Source organism: Neovison vison, chromosome 10 (genome assembly GCF_020171115.1).
Source record: "Neovison vison isolate M4711 chromosome 10, ASM_NN_V1, whole genome shotgun sequence".
Lineage (NCBI taxonomy): Eukaryota > Metazoa > Chordata > Mammalia > Carnivora > Mustelidae > Neogale > Neogale vison.
In genome coordinates this window covers 47302917-47322691 of record NC_058100.1, presented here as the reverse complement: position 1 = coordinate 47322691, position 19775 = coordinate 47302917, and the positions used below count along the sequence as shown (strand labels likewise).

At 38.9% G+C, this 19775-nt stretch overlaps 2 protein-coding genes across 5 annotated transcripts in view; both read left to right on the top strand.

Moving 5' to 3' along the window:
- The window catches only part of ACBD6 (acyl-CoA binding domain containing 6), a 214023-nt gene that overhangs the window by 11848 nt on the left and 182400 nt on the right, over positions 1-19775 (top strand). For all 4 annotated transcript variants that reach the window (XM_044267222.1, XM_044267223.1, XM_044267220.1 and 1 more), the window contains exon 3: positions 317-413. In XM_044267222.1, the coding sequence (XP_044123157.1) occupies positions 317-413 (97 nt within the window). The remainder of the gene's footprint in view (positions 1-316; positions 414-19775) is intronic.
- LOC122918582 (actin-related protein 2/3 complex subunit 1A-like) lies at positions 9353-10801 on the top strand. The gene has a single exon (XM_044267219.1). It carries the CDS (start codon positions 9356-9358, stop codon positions 10616-10618), a length of 1263 nt encoding a protein of 420 aa, XP_044123154.1. The 5' UTR covers positions 9353-9355; the 3' UTR covers positions 10619-10801.

Genomic DNA, 19775 nt, shown 5'->3' with positions numbered 1-19775 from the left:
ATTTCACTCAGCATAATACCTTCTAGTTCCATCCACGTTGTCACAAATGGCAAGATTTTATTTTTTTGATGGCTGCATAGTATTCCGTTGTGTATGTGTGTGTGTGTGTGTGTGTGTGTGTGTATATATATATATATATATATATATATATCTCACATCTTCTTTATCCATTCATCTGTTGATGGACGTCTAGGTTCTTTCCATAGTTTGGCTATTGTGGACATTTGCATGCCAGTTTTTAATACTAAAGAGGAATATGCCATTTGTGTTACTTCCATAGATAATGATACATCATTTTGGATATTCTTTACTGTAGGGAAGCATGGAAAGCACTTGGTGATTCAAGCCCCAGTCAAGCAATGCGGGAGTATATTGCAGTAGTTAAGAAATTAGATCCAGGTTGGAATCCTCAGGTAAGATTTGATGATTGGTAAATAATATTTTCCAAAAACATAGCATCTTTCTCTCAAATAAAGGCTTAAAACTAAGCCTAAGCTTAAGTACCTTTTTTTTTTTTTAAGATTTTATTTATTTGAGGAGAAAGAGAGCATGGTGGGGTGGAGAGTAGGAGGGGCTGAGAGAGAGGGAGAGTTATTGTAATATTTATCTACCTCAAAATTTGCTTAAATATTGCTTAAATATTAGCCAGCTACAGATATTGAGAACTTCTCTGAATTTTGTAAAAAAACAGTTCATTTCAGAATTTGAAAGAGCTTAACTTGAGATCGTCATTTTCTTGAGAAATGGTAGGTTTCTCTTGGATTTTTTTTTTTAATGAGCACTTCTGTACAAGTACTAAATGCTTTTTGATGCGGATAAAATATAAAGATAGGCTTTCTGCCATTACATAATTTAAAGCATAATAGAGAAGATAAAATATACAAAATATGATTATAATATAAAATGGTGATGCAAGTGCTAGGGAATCCAGTGGAAAAGAGAGATTACTTTGGACCTTGGAGATACTGGGTATTGTTCACATAAATGTACCTTCTTTTCCTAGTATACTTACTGGAGAACATCTAAAAGACTTTATTAAAGGTGGGATTGGTATTTTATTTCAAAAAACTTTTTTTAAAATTTATTTTATTTATTATTTATTTTTTTTTAAAAGATTTTATTTATTTATTTGACAGACAGAGATCACAAGCAGGCAGAGAGGCAGGCAGAGAGAGAGAGAGAGGGAAGCAGGCTCCCTGCTGAGGAGAGAGCCCAACGTGGGGCTTGATCCCAGGACCCTGAGATCATGACCTGAGCCGAAGGCAGAGGCTTAACCCACTGAGCCACCCAGGCGCCCCTCAAAAAACTTTTTTAAAACATTGGTGACAGGTATTTAAATGGGATAAAGTATGAGTACCATGTCAAAAATGCAAATTAAGTATTAATTTTCATTAAAAATATTTAGGCCAAACATTTCAGTGATGAATGAATATAGCAATTTTCAGATGTTTTGGTTAGTAATTAAATTATTTCATAGGTACGCATGTTTCAGCAGCTGGAAGGAATTTTGTTTAATCGTGGTATCATAAAATGTCAGAGTTGTAAGGTACCTTAAAGATTATGTATTATGACGTATGAAAGTGTATCTGAATTGTGAGCACAAAGAGGGAGAGGTAACCCATTTAGGATATCTTTAAAGATAAAACTGCCTTTCTGAAGTCATTGAAACATTTCGTGATGTTTTTGATGTGCATGAATATTTTCAGAAATAATCCATTTTGTTAGTATCTTTTATGAAACATCAAGTTTCCATACAAATGTGTATCATAAAGGTCCTAAGGACTTTGTATCCTGAACACATATGCCACAATGTTTAAAAAACAAAACAAAACTTGAGTTTGAATGCGTTTTGGTGAGTACTTTGCTCTTTAGTCTCTGTGGGTCTTAGTTCTTCCTTATTGATTTTACGTGATTGTTTTTGAAGCCTGGCCTATATAGGCATTTGAGTTTATAAGTTCTGATAAATGACATAATTTATTATTCTCCTTCAGTATCTTAATTACTAAATAAAATTCCATTAACCACTACTCTTTTTTTTTTAAAGATTTATTTTTCCTAGAGAGAGAGAGAGAGAGAGAGAATGTGTGTGTGTGTGTGTGTGTGTGTGTACTTGTACTTGTGTGTGCGTATGCAGGAGGAGGGGAGGGGCAGAGGGAGAGAATCTTCAAACAGACTCCTCGTCAAGCCTGGAGCCCAATTTTGGGCTTGATCTCACAACTGACACATGAGATCATGACCTGAGCTGAAACCAAGAGTGGATGCTCAACTGACTGAGACACCCAGGTGCCTCTGTTAACTGGAACTCTTACAAATGGTTGCAGAGTCCATGTGGTCAGGTATTTCTCCCTTTTAGAAATTTAAACAGGTGGTAAGGATGCTTTTAAAAGAAATTTGTTTAAAAAAAAAACAAACCTGTAAATCTCACCTATTGAATATAAATTCGAGTAAACTAAGCAGAATTAAAGGAACTTTCAAATAAAGATAATTTTCTCAGGGTTGTGAGATCAGCCCCCTGTGGGACTCCGTACTGGATGTGGAGCCTGCTTAAGATTCTCTCTCCCTCTGCTTCCCCCCAACCCCTGTGTCCTGCACATGCTCTCTTTCTTTCAAAAGAGAAATCGAAAGATCATTCTTAATACATCGAAGTCGAAGATCATTCTTAATACATTGTTCTCAAAATGTTTTGACATCTGTAATCTAGTTGTAAAGAGGAATTTTATGTTTTGTTTAAATGTTTAATTTTTTATTATGTTTAATTTTTTATTTTTGTTTAAATTTTAATTTAAACATTTTGGTCTGGTCCCCTTTGTCTCGGCTTTTTTTCCCCTTTCTTTCTGACTGGTATGAAGTAGTTTGTAACTGCAATCTCAAGACATTTGGTATTTCATTAATTATCTTTTAGGTAGAGAATCATTTTCTTTTGGTACTAGTTTCGGAAACCAGTGAAATAATAATAACTCTCATTGCTGAATGTGCTAAGCTCTTTACATGTGTTGTCCTTTGAAATCTTCACAAGAATTTTAAGATTTTTTTTTATTTTTAAGTAGTCTCTAAACCCAGTGTGGGGCTCAAACTCATGACCCCCAAATCAAGAGTTGCATGCCCTACCGACTGTGCCACCCAAGCACCCCCATAAGAATCTTAGATTAGAAACTATTATTGTCTACATTTTAAAGGGAATCTTTTAAAAAAAATTTTTTTTTTAGAATTATTTATTGAAAAGAGAGAGAGCACGAGGAGGGGAAGGAAGGGGGGAAGGGCAGAGGGAGAAGCAGACTCTTAGCTGATCAGGGAGCCTGATGCGGGCTCCCTCCCTGGACCCCGAGATCATGACCTGAGCCGAGGGCAGATGCTTAATGAGCTGAGCCACTCAGGTGCCCCTATTGTCTGCATTTTAAAAACGAGGAGATTCAGGCACAGAGCAGTTTATTGTCTTGCCCAGGATGAGCCAGCTTATCAGTGATGGTACTGGGATTTAGACTTGCCTGTATAGGAGTTCAGAGCCCCACTCTTAATCTCTCTGTTTTTCTTTTCTGTATCTGGCATTTTATATTTACATGTATTTACACATATATACATCTGTATATATATAAAACATATGTATAGCATCCATCTAAACTTATCGGTGTGTATGTGTATGAAAAATTCAAGTAAAGGTAGTTACTGTTTTAATCAAAGCTCCATGGAGTATGAAGTGAAGTATAAAATGAACAATAACTTAAAGTGTAAACCCTTGTCTGTGTTTTCTCTTATGTTTCATCTTATTTCAAGAATGTGCTGTCCATTATCTAATCAAGGCAATTCTTTTGCCTTATTTGTTTTTTTGCCAGGGAGAGGGGTTAAGTTTTTATTTTGGTATAACTTATTTTCATGATTTTTGACAAATAAAAATTGTATCCATGTAAGATATACAGCATGATGTTTTACTCTTTGATACATGTGTACATTGTGAAATGATTCTCACAGTCAAACTAATGAACATTTTCATTACCTTTCATGGTTACCATTTTTTATTGGAGGTGAGAACCCTTAGTATCTACTCTCTTAGCAGATTTCAAATAATAAATAATATTTAATAAGTAATTATGAATTAAATAAGAATGTTAACAATGTATTAATATAATACAATATATAATATATATTATATAATGTATTAATAATAATGGTACATTATTAACTAATATATACATGATATAATTTTTTTTCAAGCTTCAGAAATAGTACAAGGAACTTCTGGATAGTCTTTATTTAAGATATACCAATCATTTATTTTTATTTTATTTTTTTAAAGGTTTTATTTATTTGAGAGAAGAGTGAGAGAGAGTCCCAAGTGGGGGGCAGGAGGCAGGTGGGTGGGGAAAGGGAGAAGCAGGCTCCTCACTGAGCAGGGAGCCCCATGTGGGGGCTCGATCCCAGGACCAAGAGATCATGACCTGAACTGAAGGCAGCCGCTTCTTAACCGACTGAGCCACCCAATTGCCCCTAGATATACCAGTTGTCTATATTTGCTTTAGCATTCTCCCTATTTACATGCACACTCAAATTTTTTCTGAACCATTTTACATAAGTTGCAGACCATTTTAGATAAGTCGCAGATATTGTGTCCCCTAATCACTAAATACTTCATTATTTCTTAGAACAAGGACTTTATTATTCTACCATCATTATAAAAATTTGGACTTTTTTTGGTGTCATGAGTTCTTTTGAAATTTCTTTTCTCTCTTTTTTTTTAAGACCCTCTGGGCTCAGAGTTCCTGCAGGGCATTCTGTATACACACACACATCAGTTGTATATATTTAAGGTATACACTGTGATTAGATGTACATATAGTGAAATGGTAACTATAGTCAAACTAAATAATATACCTTCTCATATAGTTATCTTTTTTTTGTGATGAGATTACCTGATTTACTCTCTCAGCATGTATTCAGTACAGCATTATTTATTATAGTCATCATGCCTGTATATTATTATTTTTTAAATTTTATTTATTTATTTGACAGACAGAGATCACAAGCAGGCAGAGAGGCAGGCAGAGAGAGAGAGGAGGAAGCATGCTCCCCGCTGAGCAGAGAGCCCGATGTGGAGCTCGATCCCAGGACCCTGGGATCATGACCCGAACCGAAGGCAGAGGCTTCAACCCACCTAGCCATCCAGGCACCCCTATTATTTTTCTTTTTTTAATTTTTAAGAATTTTTTTTTAAAGTAAACTCCATGCCCAGTGTGGAGCTTGAACTTATGACCTGGAGATCAAGAATCACGTGCTCTATCAATGAGCAAGTCAGACGCCCCTATCATGCCTGTATATTAGATCTCTAGATTTATTTATCCTGCATAACTGCAATTTTATACCCTTTGACCAACATCTCCCTATCTCCCATTCCCCACCAGCCCCTAGTAATCACCTACTCTGTTTGCTGCTGCTGTGAGTTTTTTTTAATTTCATTAAATTCTATATCAAAGTGAGATCATATAATATTTGTCTGGTTTATTTCACTTAGCATAATGTCCTCCAGGTACATCTGTGTTGTCAGGATTTGCTTCTTTCTCATGGCTGAATAATATTCCATTGTGTGTGTATATATGTATGTGTGTGTGTGTGTGTGACACACCACATCTTCTTTATCCATTCATCCATAGGTAAACACTTAGATTATTTCCATATCTTAGTTATTGTGAATAATGCTGCTGTGAACATGGGAGGGCAGATATCTCTTTAAGATCCTGATTTCATTTCCTTTAGATATATACCCAAAACTGGCATTACTGGATCACATGAGAGTTCTATTTTTAATTTTTTTGGAAGATTTTATTTATTTATTTGAGAGAAAGAGAGTGCACACACGGGTGTGTGCCCATGTCCGGGGGATGGGGCAGAAAGAGAGGGAGAAGCTGACTTCCTGCTGAGTGTGGAGCCTCATGCAGGGCTGGATCCCAGGATCCTGAGATCATGACCTGAGCCAAAGTCAGACACTTAACTGACTAAGCCACCCAAGACCCCCCCCCATTTTTAATTTTTTTGAGGAACCTCCATGCTGTTTCCTATAATGGCTGTACCAATTTATATTCTAACCAACAGTGTACTATAGTTCTTTTTTCTTAAAATCAGGAATTTTAATATTGATTCAATATTCTTGAATCTATGATCCATATTCAAATTTATCATTTGTTTAAAAAATCTTCATAGTTCTTTGAAACATTCTGATCTATCATCCAGTCCAGGATCACGCACTGTATTTAGTTGTTTCTTCAGCCTCCTTTAGTCTGGAACAGTTGCTTAGCCTTTCTTTTTCTTTCTATACTATGATAGTTTTGAAGAATATAGACCAGCTCTTTTGTAGAATGTCCCAGTTTGGGCTGTTCTGATGTTTCCTCATAATTAGATTCAGATTATACATTTTTAGGAGAAATACCACAGGATTATGTCCTTCTCAGTGCGTTATACCAGGAGATACATGATGTCTATTTGTCCCAATGTTGATTATGTTAACTTTGATCACTTTATTAATGTGGTGTCTGCCAGATTTCTCTACTGTAAAATTTCTGTTTTTCCCTTTGTAATTAGTAATTTGTGGGGAGATACTTTGAGACTATGTAAATATCCTTTTCCTCATCAATTTTATTGACTAGTTTTGTTTTTAAGATTTTATTTATTTATTTGACAGAGGGATAGAGAGCACAAGTAGGCAGAGCGGCAGGCAGAGGGAGGAGAGGCAGGCTGTCCGCTGACCAGGGAGCCTGATATAGGGTTAATCCCAGGACCTCAGGATCATGACCCCAAGCTGAAGTTCACCACTTAACTGAATGAGCCACCCAGGTGCCCCTATCCACTAGTTTTAATATCCATTAATGATTTTCCAACTCCCATCAATTCTTCTACATTTATTATTTGGCATTCTTCTATAAACATGGGCTTTCCCTGCTCCCCTGTTTATTTATTTATTTATTCATTGTCAAGAACTATGAAAGATCTAGGATTGTACCCTACTTGTAAGCTAATAAGTTAGTCTGTTACTGTTTCTTAGATACTGGCAGAGGTATGACTCCTGGATCTGGGCCAAAGGCCTTTATTATTCACGGTATGCCAAACTGCATGAGATTTATTTGATTTGCATTGGTTTCTTGAATCCCCCAAGTCCCAGAGGGATGATGCAGGTGGGCCTGGATGGATTCCTGCATATGTAGTAGGTTGTGTTACAGCGAAGGAGCTTTGGGGATTCACCACTTTCATAGCACATGGAAGCAAGCTTGCTCTTTGTCAGGATTTGGGAAAATATCCCTCATCCCTGAGGTGCTTGCTGTACACACAACCCTAAGAAATGGCCCAGGTAGAGAGTAGTCAGAGCCGGGCATACCCGAGGAGAATGCGTAGAGATGCTCAGGGTCCATGGCTGATTGCTTCTCCCAGCATCCATGTCTGTGTATCTGTACTGTATATACTCAAAGATTTCTGTTTTATTCAATGGGCTACAGTCCATTACTATCATTATTTGGTCACTGGGAGCTCCTTCAAGATGGCTCTTGTCTTCTTTTGATATGTCCCCATCAATCTTTGAGCTGTTTCTTACTTTTTGTCACAAAATGTTATAGGCTATATCAGTTTCCTAGAATTGCCATAGCAAAATATCACAAACTGGTACTTTGTAGTATAAAACACAGAAATTTATTCTCTCACAGTTCTGGAGGCTCAAGGTCCAAAATCAAGTGTTAGCAAAGCCTTGTTCTCATTGAAGGCTGTAGGGTAGAATCCTCTCTTGCTGCTACCAGCTTCTGGTGGCCCCGGGTATTCTTTGACTTGTGTCAGCGTAACTCCAGTTTCTGCCTCTGTCTACATGGCCTTCTTCCCAGCATGTCTGTATCCAAATCTTCCTTTCCTTTTTCTCACATAGACACTAGTTATTGGATTTGGGACCCACCTCAAACCCCATTTTATCTCTTCCCCACTCTGATTTTTTTAGGTCAGTTGATATAGAACAACATGTAAATTTAAGATATAAAAAGTGTTGGCAAATGTTGGGGAGATGATGGCAGAGTACAAGGACCCTAGGCACACTTCCTGCCACTAATACAACTAGACAACTATATCCTAAATACCCCAGAACTGACCTGAGGACTGTCACAACAAACTCAACAACTAAAGGCAGGAAAGAGGCCACATCCAAGAAGATAGGAAGTACAGAGACTCATTTTGGGAGAGAAACAGAATATGGCTGCTATAATGGGGGAGGAAGCCATGATTGTAGAGAGAGGTGAGATACAGATTAGCACACAGGAGAGTGCATGGGGAAGACGAATCTGCATAGCTATTGGCTTAGAAAGGGCTTCAACAGGGGCTGAATTTCATGAACTCTAGAAACCAGCAGGGTTTAACATCTGGCCTTAAAGGTCACTGGGCTTGGCTTAGGAGAGCCCATAGGCATTGAGGCTGCCGTTTGAGAGAAGGCAGGACAAACATCCTGCAAACATGTAGTGTAGACACAATGATCTAAAGAGCATCTGTGGCACATAGTGGGAAGGTTTTTTGCTTATCTCTGAGTGTATCCCAGAAAATCAGAGTTCACAGAGAGATCCCTTCAGGAACAAGGGAACTGGCAGGTGCCATTTCCTTCCCATGCACCACAGCATAAGCAGTACTGTGGGAACCAGTACAGTGCCAACACTTGCTGCCTAACTTGCTTATAGCAAACTCTGCCCCGTGCTTTGATGGAGTTGCTCTTCCCAGTAAGACTTGCCTTGGTCCCAGCATGGCAGGGCCCTTCCCCTAGGAGACCAGCCCAAACCCATCTGTACCATGTCTCCTGACTGGGAGTTTTGCAGGACCTCGGTTCTGGTGGTAGTGGTGACTGGTGTCATTTCACAAGCAGACCAGAGCATGCCTGTTTAATACCACATTTGGGCCAAGGACCAAACATTGCCCACAATAGGCAAGGAGAGCCTCTGCGGACAACTGGCCTGAAAGATAAAGTGGCCAAACACAACAGCAGAGCACATGCAGCACATTTTGGAGTCACTCCCTGGGTCTTGGGAAACACACTGGGGAACTATAGTACAGCACACTACGGGACCTCTTCATAAAGCCATTCCATGGAATAGGAGACATAGTTGACTTTTTTTTTTTTTTAAGATTTTATTTATTTATTTGACAGAGAGATCACAAGTAAGCAGAGAGGCAGGCAGAGAGAGAGGGGGAACGCAGGCTCCCCGCTGAGCAGAGAGCCCAGTGTGGGGCTCGATTCCAGGACCCTGTGATCATGACCCGAGTCGAAGGCAGTGGCTTAACCCACCAAGCCACCCAGGCGCCCCTATAGTTGACTTTCTTAACACACAGAAACAGGTATAAAAACTTAGACAAAATGAGGTTAGCCGCTCCCTCTGGGCCTCGGTCCTCCACCCGCGCCCGCCGGAGCCTGTTCGTGTCGACTGACCAGAGTCCGCGAATTCTCCGCTCCGAGACGGTCCGCACTGCCCCGATCCCAGCTTTCTATCCTTTGAAAACACTAAGAATAATGTCCCTACATCAGTTTTTACTAGAGCCAATCACCTGTCATGCCTGGAACAGGGATCGTACCCAGATTGCTCTTAGCCCCAACAATCACGAAGTCCACATCTATAAGAAGAATGGGAGCCAGTGGGTGAAAGCTCATGAACTCAAGGAGCACAACGGACACATTACAGGTATCGACTGGGCTCCCAAGAGTGACCGCATCGTCACTTGTGGGGCAGACTGCAATGCCTACGTCTGGAGTCAGAAAGATGGTGTCTGGAAGCCAACCCTGGTGATCCTGAGAATTAATCGTGCAGCGACTTTTGTCAAGTGGTCCCCGCTAGAGAACAAATTTGCTGTGGGAAGTGGAGCACGACTCATTTCTGTTTGTTACTTTGAGTCTGAAAATGACTGGTGGGTAAGCAAGCACATTAAAAAGCCGATTCGCTCCACGGTCCTCAGCTTGGATTGGCATCCCAACAACGTCTTGCTGGCAGCAGGATCCTGCGATTTCAAATGCAGAGTGTTTTCTGCCTACATTAAAGAAGTGGATGAAAAGCCAGCCAGTACGCCCTGGGGCAGCAAGATGCCTTTTGGTCAGCTGATGTCAGAGTTCGGGGGCAGCGGCACCGGCGGCTGGGTGCATGGGGTCAGCTTCTCTGCCAGCGGGAGTCGCCTGGCCTGGGTCAGCCACGACAGCACCGTGTCTGTTGCTGACGCCTCAAAAAGCGTGCAGGTCTCAACTCTGAAAACAGAGTTCCTGCCCCTCCTGAGTGTGTCATTTGTCTCCGAGAGTAGCGTAGCCGCGGGCCATGACTGCTGCCCAATGCTCTTTAACTACGATGACCGTGGCTGCTTGACCTTTGTCTCCAAACTAGACATTCCAAAACAGAGCATTCAGCACAACATGTCTGCCATGGAACGCTTCCGCAACATGGACAAGAGGGCCACGACCGAGGACCGCAACACAGCCTTGGAGACGCTGCACCAGAATAGCATCACTCAAGTGTCTATTTATGAAGTGGACAAGCAAGATTGTCGCAAATTTTGCACTACTGGCATCGATGGAGCCATGACAATTTGGAATTTTAAGACCTTAGAGTCTTCCATCCAGGGCCTCCGGATAATGTGAAGCTGAGTGAGTCTCCCAGATCCAGCATGACAAACTGACAGACTGACAAACTGACACATGCGCTGACACAGCCCCGCCGTGTGCATGGTGGTGAGGAGAGCCAGCCGCAAGGAAACACTGAAGACACGTTCGCGCAAATACCGTGTGTGTGTTTTTGTTTGACTATAATTGGTGACAGTGTTGGTTTTTTATTTTTTATTTTTTATTTTTTATTTTTTTTTTTTAAAGATTTTATTTATTTATTTGAGAGAGAGAGACAGTGAGAGAGAGCATGAGCGAGGAGAAGGTCAGAGAGCAAAGCAGACTCCCCATGGAGCTGGGAGCCTGATGTGGGACTCGATCCCGGGACTCCAGGACCACGCCCTGAGCCGGAGGCAGTCGTCCAACCAACTGAGCCACCCAGGCGTCCCCAGTGTTGGTTTTTTAAAAGCAGCAGTGATATGGGGTTATTTTGTTTTTGTTTTTGCTATTTCATTCCATTCTTGACCAAAGCTTCTCTTTAAGTAGTTTATTATGGAAAATTGTCACACTAAATTAAAGGAGAGGGTGGGAGATACGTCAGTTGTTGCCTCAACAGTTAAATAAAAGTACTGAATGTGAAAAAAAAAAAAAAAAACAAAACTTAGACAAAATGAGATGGCAGAGGAATTTGTCCCATATGAAAGAACAGGACAAGGCCATGGCCAGAGATCTAAGTGAAATTGGTATAAGTAACGTGCTTGATAGACAATTTAAAATCATGGTCCTAAAGATACTCATTGGACTTGAGAAAAGAGTGGAAAACATGAGTGATAGGATTACGAGATAAAGAATCAGAAATGTTTGAATAAATGGAATGAGCAACATGCTTGATAGAATGAATAGGAGGGTGTAAGAAATAGAGGAATGGATTAATGACCTCAGAAGATGGAGTAATGGAAAGTAATCAGGTCAAATGAGAGAAAAGAGAGTTATGTGGAAGGAGAATAGATTTAGGGAACTCAGTGACTCCGTCAGATACAATAACATTCCTATTACAGGGGTCCTAGAAGCAGAAGAGAGAGAAAAGAGGGTAGAAAAGTTATTTAGAGAAATAGTAGCTGAAAACTTCCCTAATCTGGGGAAAGAAACAGATACCCAGATCCAGGACTCACACAGAACCTCCAACAAAATCAACAAAAGCAGATCAATACCAAGACATATTGTAATTAAGATGGCAAAATGTGATAAAGAAAAAAAAATTAAAGCATTGAGACAAAAGAAGGAAGTTACATACAAGGGAAACCAAATTAAGCTAACAGGGGACTTTTTAATTTAATTTTTATTTATTTATTTGACAGAGAGCGGGAGCGTATAAGCGGGGGAGCAGCAGGAAGAGGGAGAAGCAGACTCCCTGTAGAGCAGGGAGACTGATGTGGGACTCGATCCCAGGACTCTGGGATCATGACCTGAGCCAAAGGCAGACGCTTAACCAACTGAGCCACCTAAGTTCCCCTGACAGTGGACTTTTAAAACAGAAACCTTGCAGGCCAGAAGAAAGTGGCATGATACGTTCAAAGTGCCAAATGGGAAAAATCTGGAGCTAAGAATACTCTCTCTGGGAAGGCTGTTATTCATAATGGAGAGATAAAGGATTTTCCAGAAAAAAACTAAAGGAGTTCATGGCCACTAAACCAGCCCTACAAGAAATATTAAAGGGGACTCAGAGGAAAGAAGAGACCAGAAGTGACAGTATGAAAGTATGAAGCACAAAAGCAATAAAAATAAATGTTTCTCTATAAAAGTCAAGGAAATCACAAAAGGATATAAAATTAGACATCATATACCTAAAATATGGGAAGGAGAGAAGTAAAGAATGGGTTCAAGCTTAAATGAGCATCAACTTAATATAGAGACTGCTATATGCAGAAGATGTTATATACAAGCTTAATGGTAACCACAAATCAAAACCACTAGTAGATATGCAAAGAACAAAGAGAAAGTCAAACATATCAATAAAGAAAACCAGCAAACCATGAAAGAGAAAGAGAGGAAAGGATCAGAGAAAAACTTCAGAAACAACCACAAGTAACAAAATGGCAATAAATGCATATTTATTGATAACTACTTTGAATGTCAAAGGACAAAAATACCACAATCAAAAGACAGGTGACAGTGGATAAAAAACAGGACCTATCTGTAGGCTGCCTACAAGAGACTCATTTCAGACACTGGATTGAAAGTGAGGGGATGGAGAAACATTTTCCATGCAAATGGATTTTAAAGCTGGAGTAAAAATCCTTAATAATGTACAAAATAAACTTTAAAACAAAGTCTGTAAAAAGAGACAAGGACACTATATAATAATAAAGGAGACAGTCCAACAAGAAAGTGTAACAATTATACATGCACCCAACATGGGAGCACCCAAATGCATAAAACTGTTAATAACAAACATAAAGGAAATAGTTGATAGTAATACAATGATAGTAGGGGACTTTAATACCACACTTACATCAAAAGACAGACGATCCAAAGAGGAAATCAATAAGAAAACAGTGGCTTTGGGGCATCTGGGTGGCTCAGTGGGTTAAAGCCTCTGCCTTCGGCTCGGGTCATGATCTTAGGGTCCTGGGATCGAGCCCCGAGTCAGGTTCTCTGCTAAGTGGGGGGCCCGCTTCCCCTTCTCTCTCTTTGCCTGCCTCTCTGACTACTTGTGATCTCTGAATGTCAAATAAAAGAAAGAAAGAAAGAAAGAAAGAAAGAAAGAAAGAAAGAAAGAAAACAGTGGCTTTGATTGATGCCCTGAACCAGATGGATTTAATAGATACATTCAGAACATTCCATGCCAAATCAGAATACACGTTCTTTTCAAGTGCATATAGAATATTCTCCAGATTAGATGACCTATTAGGTCACCAAACAAGTCTCAAAAATTTCAGAAAGATTGAAGTCATATCATGCATCTTTTCTGACCACAATGCTATGAAATTGGAAATCAACCACAAGAATAAAAAGCTAGAAAGACCACAAATACATGGAAAAATTAAATAACATTTTCCTAAACAATGGATCAACTAATTAGGAGAAATCAAAAAGTACTAGAAAACGAAAATGAAAACACAACAATCCAAAACCTTTGGGATGCACCAAAGTAGATCCAAGGGGGAAGTTTATGGCAATACAGACCTACTTCAAGAAGCAAGATAAAATTCAAATAGCCTAATCTTACACCAAAAGGAGTTAGAAAAGGCAGGAAACAAAGCCCTTCTGCTGAATGAAGGAAATAATAAAGATTGAGCAGAAATAAATGATACAGGAGCTAAACGAACAGATAAATGAAACCAGGAGCTGGTTCTTTGAAAAGATAAAATTCATAAACCTCTAGCCAGACTCATCAAAAAATAAAGAGGAAGGACTGAAAATTACAAATGAAAGAGGAGAAATAACAACCAACACCACAGAAATACAGTTGTAAGAGAATGTTATGAAAAACTCTGCCAACAAATTGGACAACCTAGAGGGAATGGATAAATTCCTAGAAACATAACCTACCAAAGCTGAAGCAGGAAGAAATGGAAAACATGAGTAAATTGATTACTAGCAAGGAGATGAATCAGTATGCAAAACAAAACAAAACAAAACAAAAAACCCACTCCTAGTGAACACAGAAGTTAGGACAGGATGGCTTCATTCTATCAAATACTTTTTCATTGATTGTACTTTTTGAGAGAGAGCACACAGGCGCATGATCAGAGGGAGAATCAGGCCCCCCTGTGAGCAAGAAGCCCAACATAGGGCTCCATTTCAAAACCCTAAGATTATGAGCTGAAGACAGGCACTTAATTGACTGAGCCACCCTCTGTCAAACATTTAAAGAAGAATTACTACCTATTCTCAGATACTACCTATTCTCAATACTATTTCAAAAAATAGAAGAAGGAAGCTTCCAAATTCATTCTGTGAGGCCAGCATTTCCTTAATACTAAAACTGATAAAGACACCACAAATGAAGAGAATTACAAGCCAGTATTTTTGATGAATAAGATGCAACAAAATGCTAGCACAAAGAATCCAACAGTACATTTAAATCATTCACTGTGATCAAATGGGATTTATTCTCAGTGTGCAAGAGTGGTTCCATATTTGCACATCAGTCAGCATCAGTAAGATAAAGGATAAAAACCCTATGATCATTTCAGGAGTCACAGACTCCTGCATTTGACAAAGTACATGATAAAAGCCCTCAACAAAGTAGGTTTAGAGGGAATATACCTCAACATTATTAAGGCTGTATTTGAAAAACCCACAGTGAACATCATACGTAATTGGAGAAAATCTTTTCTCCTAAGAGCAGGAACAAGACAAGGATGGCCACTCGCACCACTTTTATTTAACATAGTACTGAAAGTCCTAGCCATAGAAATTAGGCAACAAAAGAAATAAAAGGCATCCAGATTGGTAAGGAAGAGGCAAAACTTATATTATTTGCAGATCACGTGATACTCTATATAAAAAACCCGAAAGACTCCACAAAAAAACTTGAATTCAGAAGTAAAAAATGAATTCAGTAAAGTCACAGGATATAGAAATCAATGTGCAAAAACCTGTTGCATTTCTATACACTAATAACGAAGCTTTAGAAAGAGAAATTGGGAAAACAGTCTTATTTCAATTGCCCTCAAAATAGAATACCTGGGAATAAACCTAACCAAAAAAGTGAAAGACCTGTGCTCTGAAAACTATAAAACTCTGGTGAAACAAATTGGAAGAGACAAGGAAATGGAAAGATGCTCCATGCTAATGGTTTGGAAGAACAAATACTGTTAAAATGTTTATTCTATCCAAAGCAGACTATACTTAAATTGCAGTCCCCATCAAAATGCCAACAGCATTTTTTGCAGAACTAGAACAACAACAGAAAAAATCCTACAAATTATGTGGAGGCACAAAAGACCCCAAATTGCCAAAGCAGTTTTGAGAATGGAAGACAAAGCTGGAGGTGTTACAATTCCAGAGTTCAGGTTAAATTGTAAAACCATAGTCATCAAAGCAGTGTGGTACCAGCATAAAAATAGACACATCAATGGGAATGGAATAAAAACCCCAGAAATCCACAATTATATGATCCATTAATCTTTGACAAAGCAGGAAAGAATACCCAACAGGAAAAAGACAGTCACTTCAATAAATGGTGTTGGGAAAACTAGACAGCTACTTGCAAAAGAATGAAACTCAATCATTTTCTTACCCCATACCCAAAAATAAATTCAGAATGGATTAAAGACCTAAATGTGAGACGTAAAACCATAAAAATACTAGAAGAGAACACAGGCAGTAATTTTTCTGACATTGACAGCAGCAACATTTTTCTAGCTATGTCTCCTGAGGAAAAGGAAATAAAACGAAAAATAAACTCTTGGGATTATATTAAAATAAAAATCTTCTACAGAGGAAAGGAGATAATCAACAAAACTAAAGAACGACCTACAGAATGAGAGAAGATATTTGTAAGTGACATCCTGTAAAGTGTTAGTGTCCAAAATATATTTGGACAATATATTTGGGGTCAAAACCCCCAAAATAAATAATCCAATTAAAAAATGGGCCGAAGTAATGAACAGACATTTTCTCCAAAGAAGACATCCAGATGTCCAACAGACACATGAAAAGATGCTTAACATTACTCATCATCAGGGAATTGCAAATCAAAACTAGAGTATCTCACGTGTCAGAATGGCTAAAATAAAAAACACAAGAAACAGCAAGTATTAGCAAGAATGTGTAGAAAAAGGAACCCTCGTGTACTCTTGGTGGGAATTAAAACTTTGTAGCCACTGTGAAAAACAGTATGGAGGTTCCTCAAAAAAATTAATAATAGAACTACCCTATAATCCAGTAATAACACTACTGGATATTTGCCCCCAAAATACAAAAACAGTGATTTAGAACAGTGATTTAGATACATGCACTCCTGTGTTTATAGCAACATTATTTATAATAGCCAAGATATGGAAGCAACCCAAGTGTCCACCAATAAATGAATAGATAAAGAAGATATGGAATATATACACAAAGGAGTATTTTCAATAAAGAGAATGAAATCTTGCCATATACAATGACATGAATGGAGCTATAGAGTATAATGCTAGTGAAATAAGTCAGAGAAAGACAAATACTTATGATTTCACTCATGAGGAATTTGCGAAACAAAATAAATGAGCAAAGGAATAAAAATGTGAGAGACAAACCAAGACAAACTATAAACTGAGGTTTGTCCTGGGTAAGAAGGATGGAGGGATGGGGGAGATTGGTGATGGGGATTAAGGAGTGCCCTTGTCATTCTGAGCACTGGGTGACGTGTGGAATTGTTGAATCGCTATATTGTACACCTGAAACTAATACTGTGTGTTTATTGGAATTTTTAAAAAATGTAAAATGTATTAATTTGGTTTGATACACTTACATTTTGAAAAGGATTACCACCATAGCTACTATGGTACATGATTACTATTTCTTCACATAATTACTATTACATCACATCACATAATTACTATTTCTTTTTGTGGTGAGAACAGTAAGATTGACTCTCTCAGCAACTTTCAAGTATATAATGTGATATTATTGTCTTTTCTTACTAGAGAGGGAGGGGCAGAGGGAGAGAGAATCCACACCCAGTGTAGAGCTTGATTCCACAACCCTGAGATCATGACCTGAGCCAAAATCAAGAGCTGGACACTAACTGACTGAGCTGGCATCCCAGTATGATATTAACTATAATCACTATGCTGTACATTAGATCCCTAACACTTATTTGTCTTTTAATTAAAGGTTTGTGCCCTTTGACCAACATTTTCCCCAACCCCCAAGTTCCTGGTAACCGCATTCTACTCTGTTTCTGTGAGTTTGGTTTTCTTTGATTTCACAAATAAGTGATATTTGTCTTCTTTTTTTTTCCCCCTAAGATTTTATTTATTTATTTGATAGAGAGGTGGGGAGCACAAGTAGGCAGAGTGGCAGGCAGAGGGAGAGGGAGAAACAGGTTCTCCACCAAGCAGGGTGCCTGATTTGGGGCTCGATCCCAAGACCCTGGGATCATGACCTGAGCCGAAGGCAGCTGCTTAACTGACTGAGCTACCCAGAAACCCCGATATTTGTCTTCTTTCTCTGGTTTTTTGTTTTGTTTTTGTTTTTACTTAGCATTAAGTTCTCAAGGTCCATTCATGTTATTGCAAGTGGTAGGGTTTCCTTTCTCATGGTTGAATAATATTCCATTGTGTATGTATATCACATCTGTATTCATCTGTTGACAGACACTCAGGTTGTTTCCGTATCTTGGCTATTGTGAATAACTCTTCAGTGAACATGGGAGTGCAGATACTTCTTCAAGATACTGTTTCCATTTTCTTTGGATGTAAAACTAGATGTGGGATTGCTGGATTATATGGGAGTTCTATTTTTAGTTTTTGAGGAACCTTTAAACCGTTTTCCGTAGTGGCTGTACCAGTTTACATCCACCAACAGTACATAAGGGTCCCCTTTTTCCACATTCTTGCCAAAGCTTGCCATCTGTCTTTTAGGTAACTATTCTAACAGGAGTGAGATGATACCTCATGGTGGTTGTGATTTGCATTCTGCTGGTGATTAGTGATTCAAGAGCCTTTTTGTGTACTTGTTGACTATTTGTATGTCTTCTCTGGGAAAATGGCTATTCAGTTTTGCTGCCCATTTTTAAATTGGATTGTTTGGGAGTTTTGCTGTTAAATTGTGTGAATTCTCTATATATTTTAGATATCAGCCCCTTGTCAGAAATATGATCTCCAGGTATTTTCTCCTGTCCTGTAGGAGACATTTCATTTTGAACTTTGTTTTGCTGTATGTAAACTTGTTAGTTTGCTGTAGTTCCACTTACTAATTTTTGCTTTTGTTGCTTGTGCTTTTGGTGTCAAATACAAAAAAAGTCATTGCCAGTACCAGTGTCAAGGAGTTTTTTCCCTATGGTTTCTTCTAGGAGTTCTACCGTTTCCCTTTTTTTTTTTTTTTTTAAACGATTTTATTTCTTTATTTGCCCTAGAAAGTACATACATGCACTTGCTGGGGGAGCAGGAGGCAGGGGTAGAAGCAGGCAGAAGGAGAAGCAGGCTCCCCTCTGAGCAAGGGGCCTGATGCAGGACTTTATCCCAGCCACTCTAGGATCATGACGTGAGCTGAAGGCAGACATTTAACTGACTGAGCCTCCCTGGCATCCCAAGAGTTTTACAGTTTAAAGTCTTATGCTTAAATCCTTACTCTATTCCAAGTTAATTTTTGTTACGAGTGTATCTTAAGATAGGGGTCCACATTCATTCTTTTGCATGTGGTTTTCCTGTTTCCTCAGCACCATTTACTGAAGAGACTGTTTTTTTCCCACCAAGGGCTCTCTTGTCAGATGTCAGTTGACCATCTGGCTCATCTTAACTTGATTATAGCTGCAAAAACCATATTTCCAAATAAAGTCTCATTTACAGGGATCTGGGGTTAAGACTTGGACATACTTGGGGGGGGGGCAAAATTTAACTACGCAAGCTTATCCTTTTTTTTTTTTTCTTTTTTAAGTAATTTCTGTGTCCAATGTGGGGCTCGAACTCATGACCCTGAGATCAAGAGTCACATGCTCAGGGCACCTGGGTGGCTCAGTCCATTAGGCATCTCTTTGGCTCACGGTCCTGGGACCTAGCCCCTCGTTGGGCTTCCTGCTCACTGGGGAGTCTTCCTCTGCTCCTCCCCGGCTCTCTCTGTCTCTGATAAATAAATAAAATCTTTAAAAAAAAGAACCTGGAAGGAGGACCGAATGGGTATATGGCAATGGCAGTTGGGGGGGGGGGGGCGGCGTGCAGAGAAATAGGAAGAAGTAGAGTGGGGCACATGGAATAGTCTATTATAAGAATTATAGCTTTTACTCCAAATAAGGGGAATAGACTCATCGATTAAAACTTGTAAAAAAAAATTAGGTATTTTTCTTATTTTGTCCAGAAAACAATATATGTGTTTTTTGTTTAAATTCAGTTAGCCAACATATAGTACATCGTAACTCTCAGATGTAGTGTTCAACAATTTATCAGTTCCATATAACACCCAGTGCTCATCACCTAATTACCCCATCCCCTGGCCCATCTCCTCAAATAATAAATATATATATATTTTTTAAGACTTTTTAAAA

Coding starts and splice junctions, on each gene's coding strand:
- LOC122918582 (XM_044267219.1), top strand. CDS start 9,356: ATGAGGTTAGCCGCTCCCTCTGGGCCTCGGTCCTCCACCCGCGCCCGC.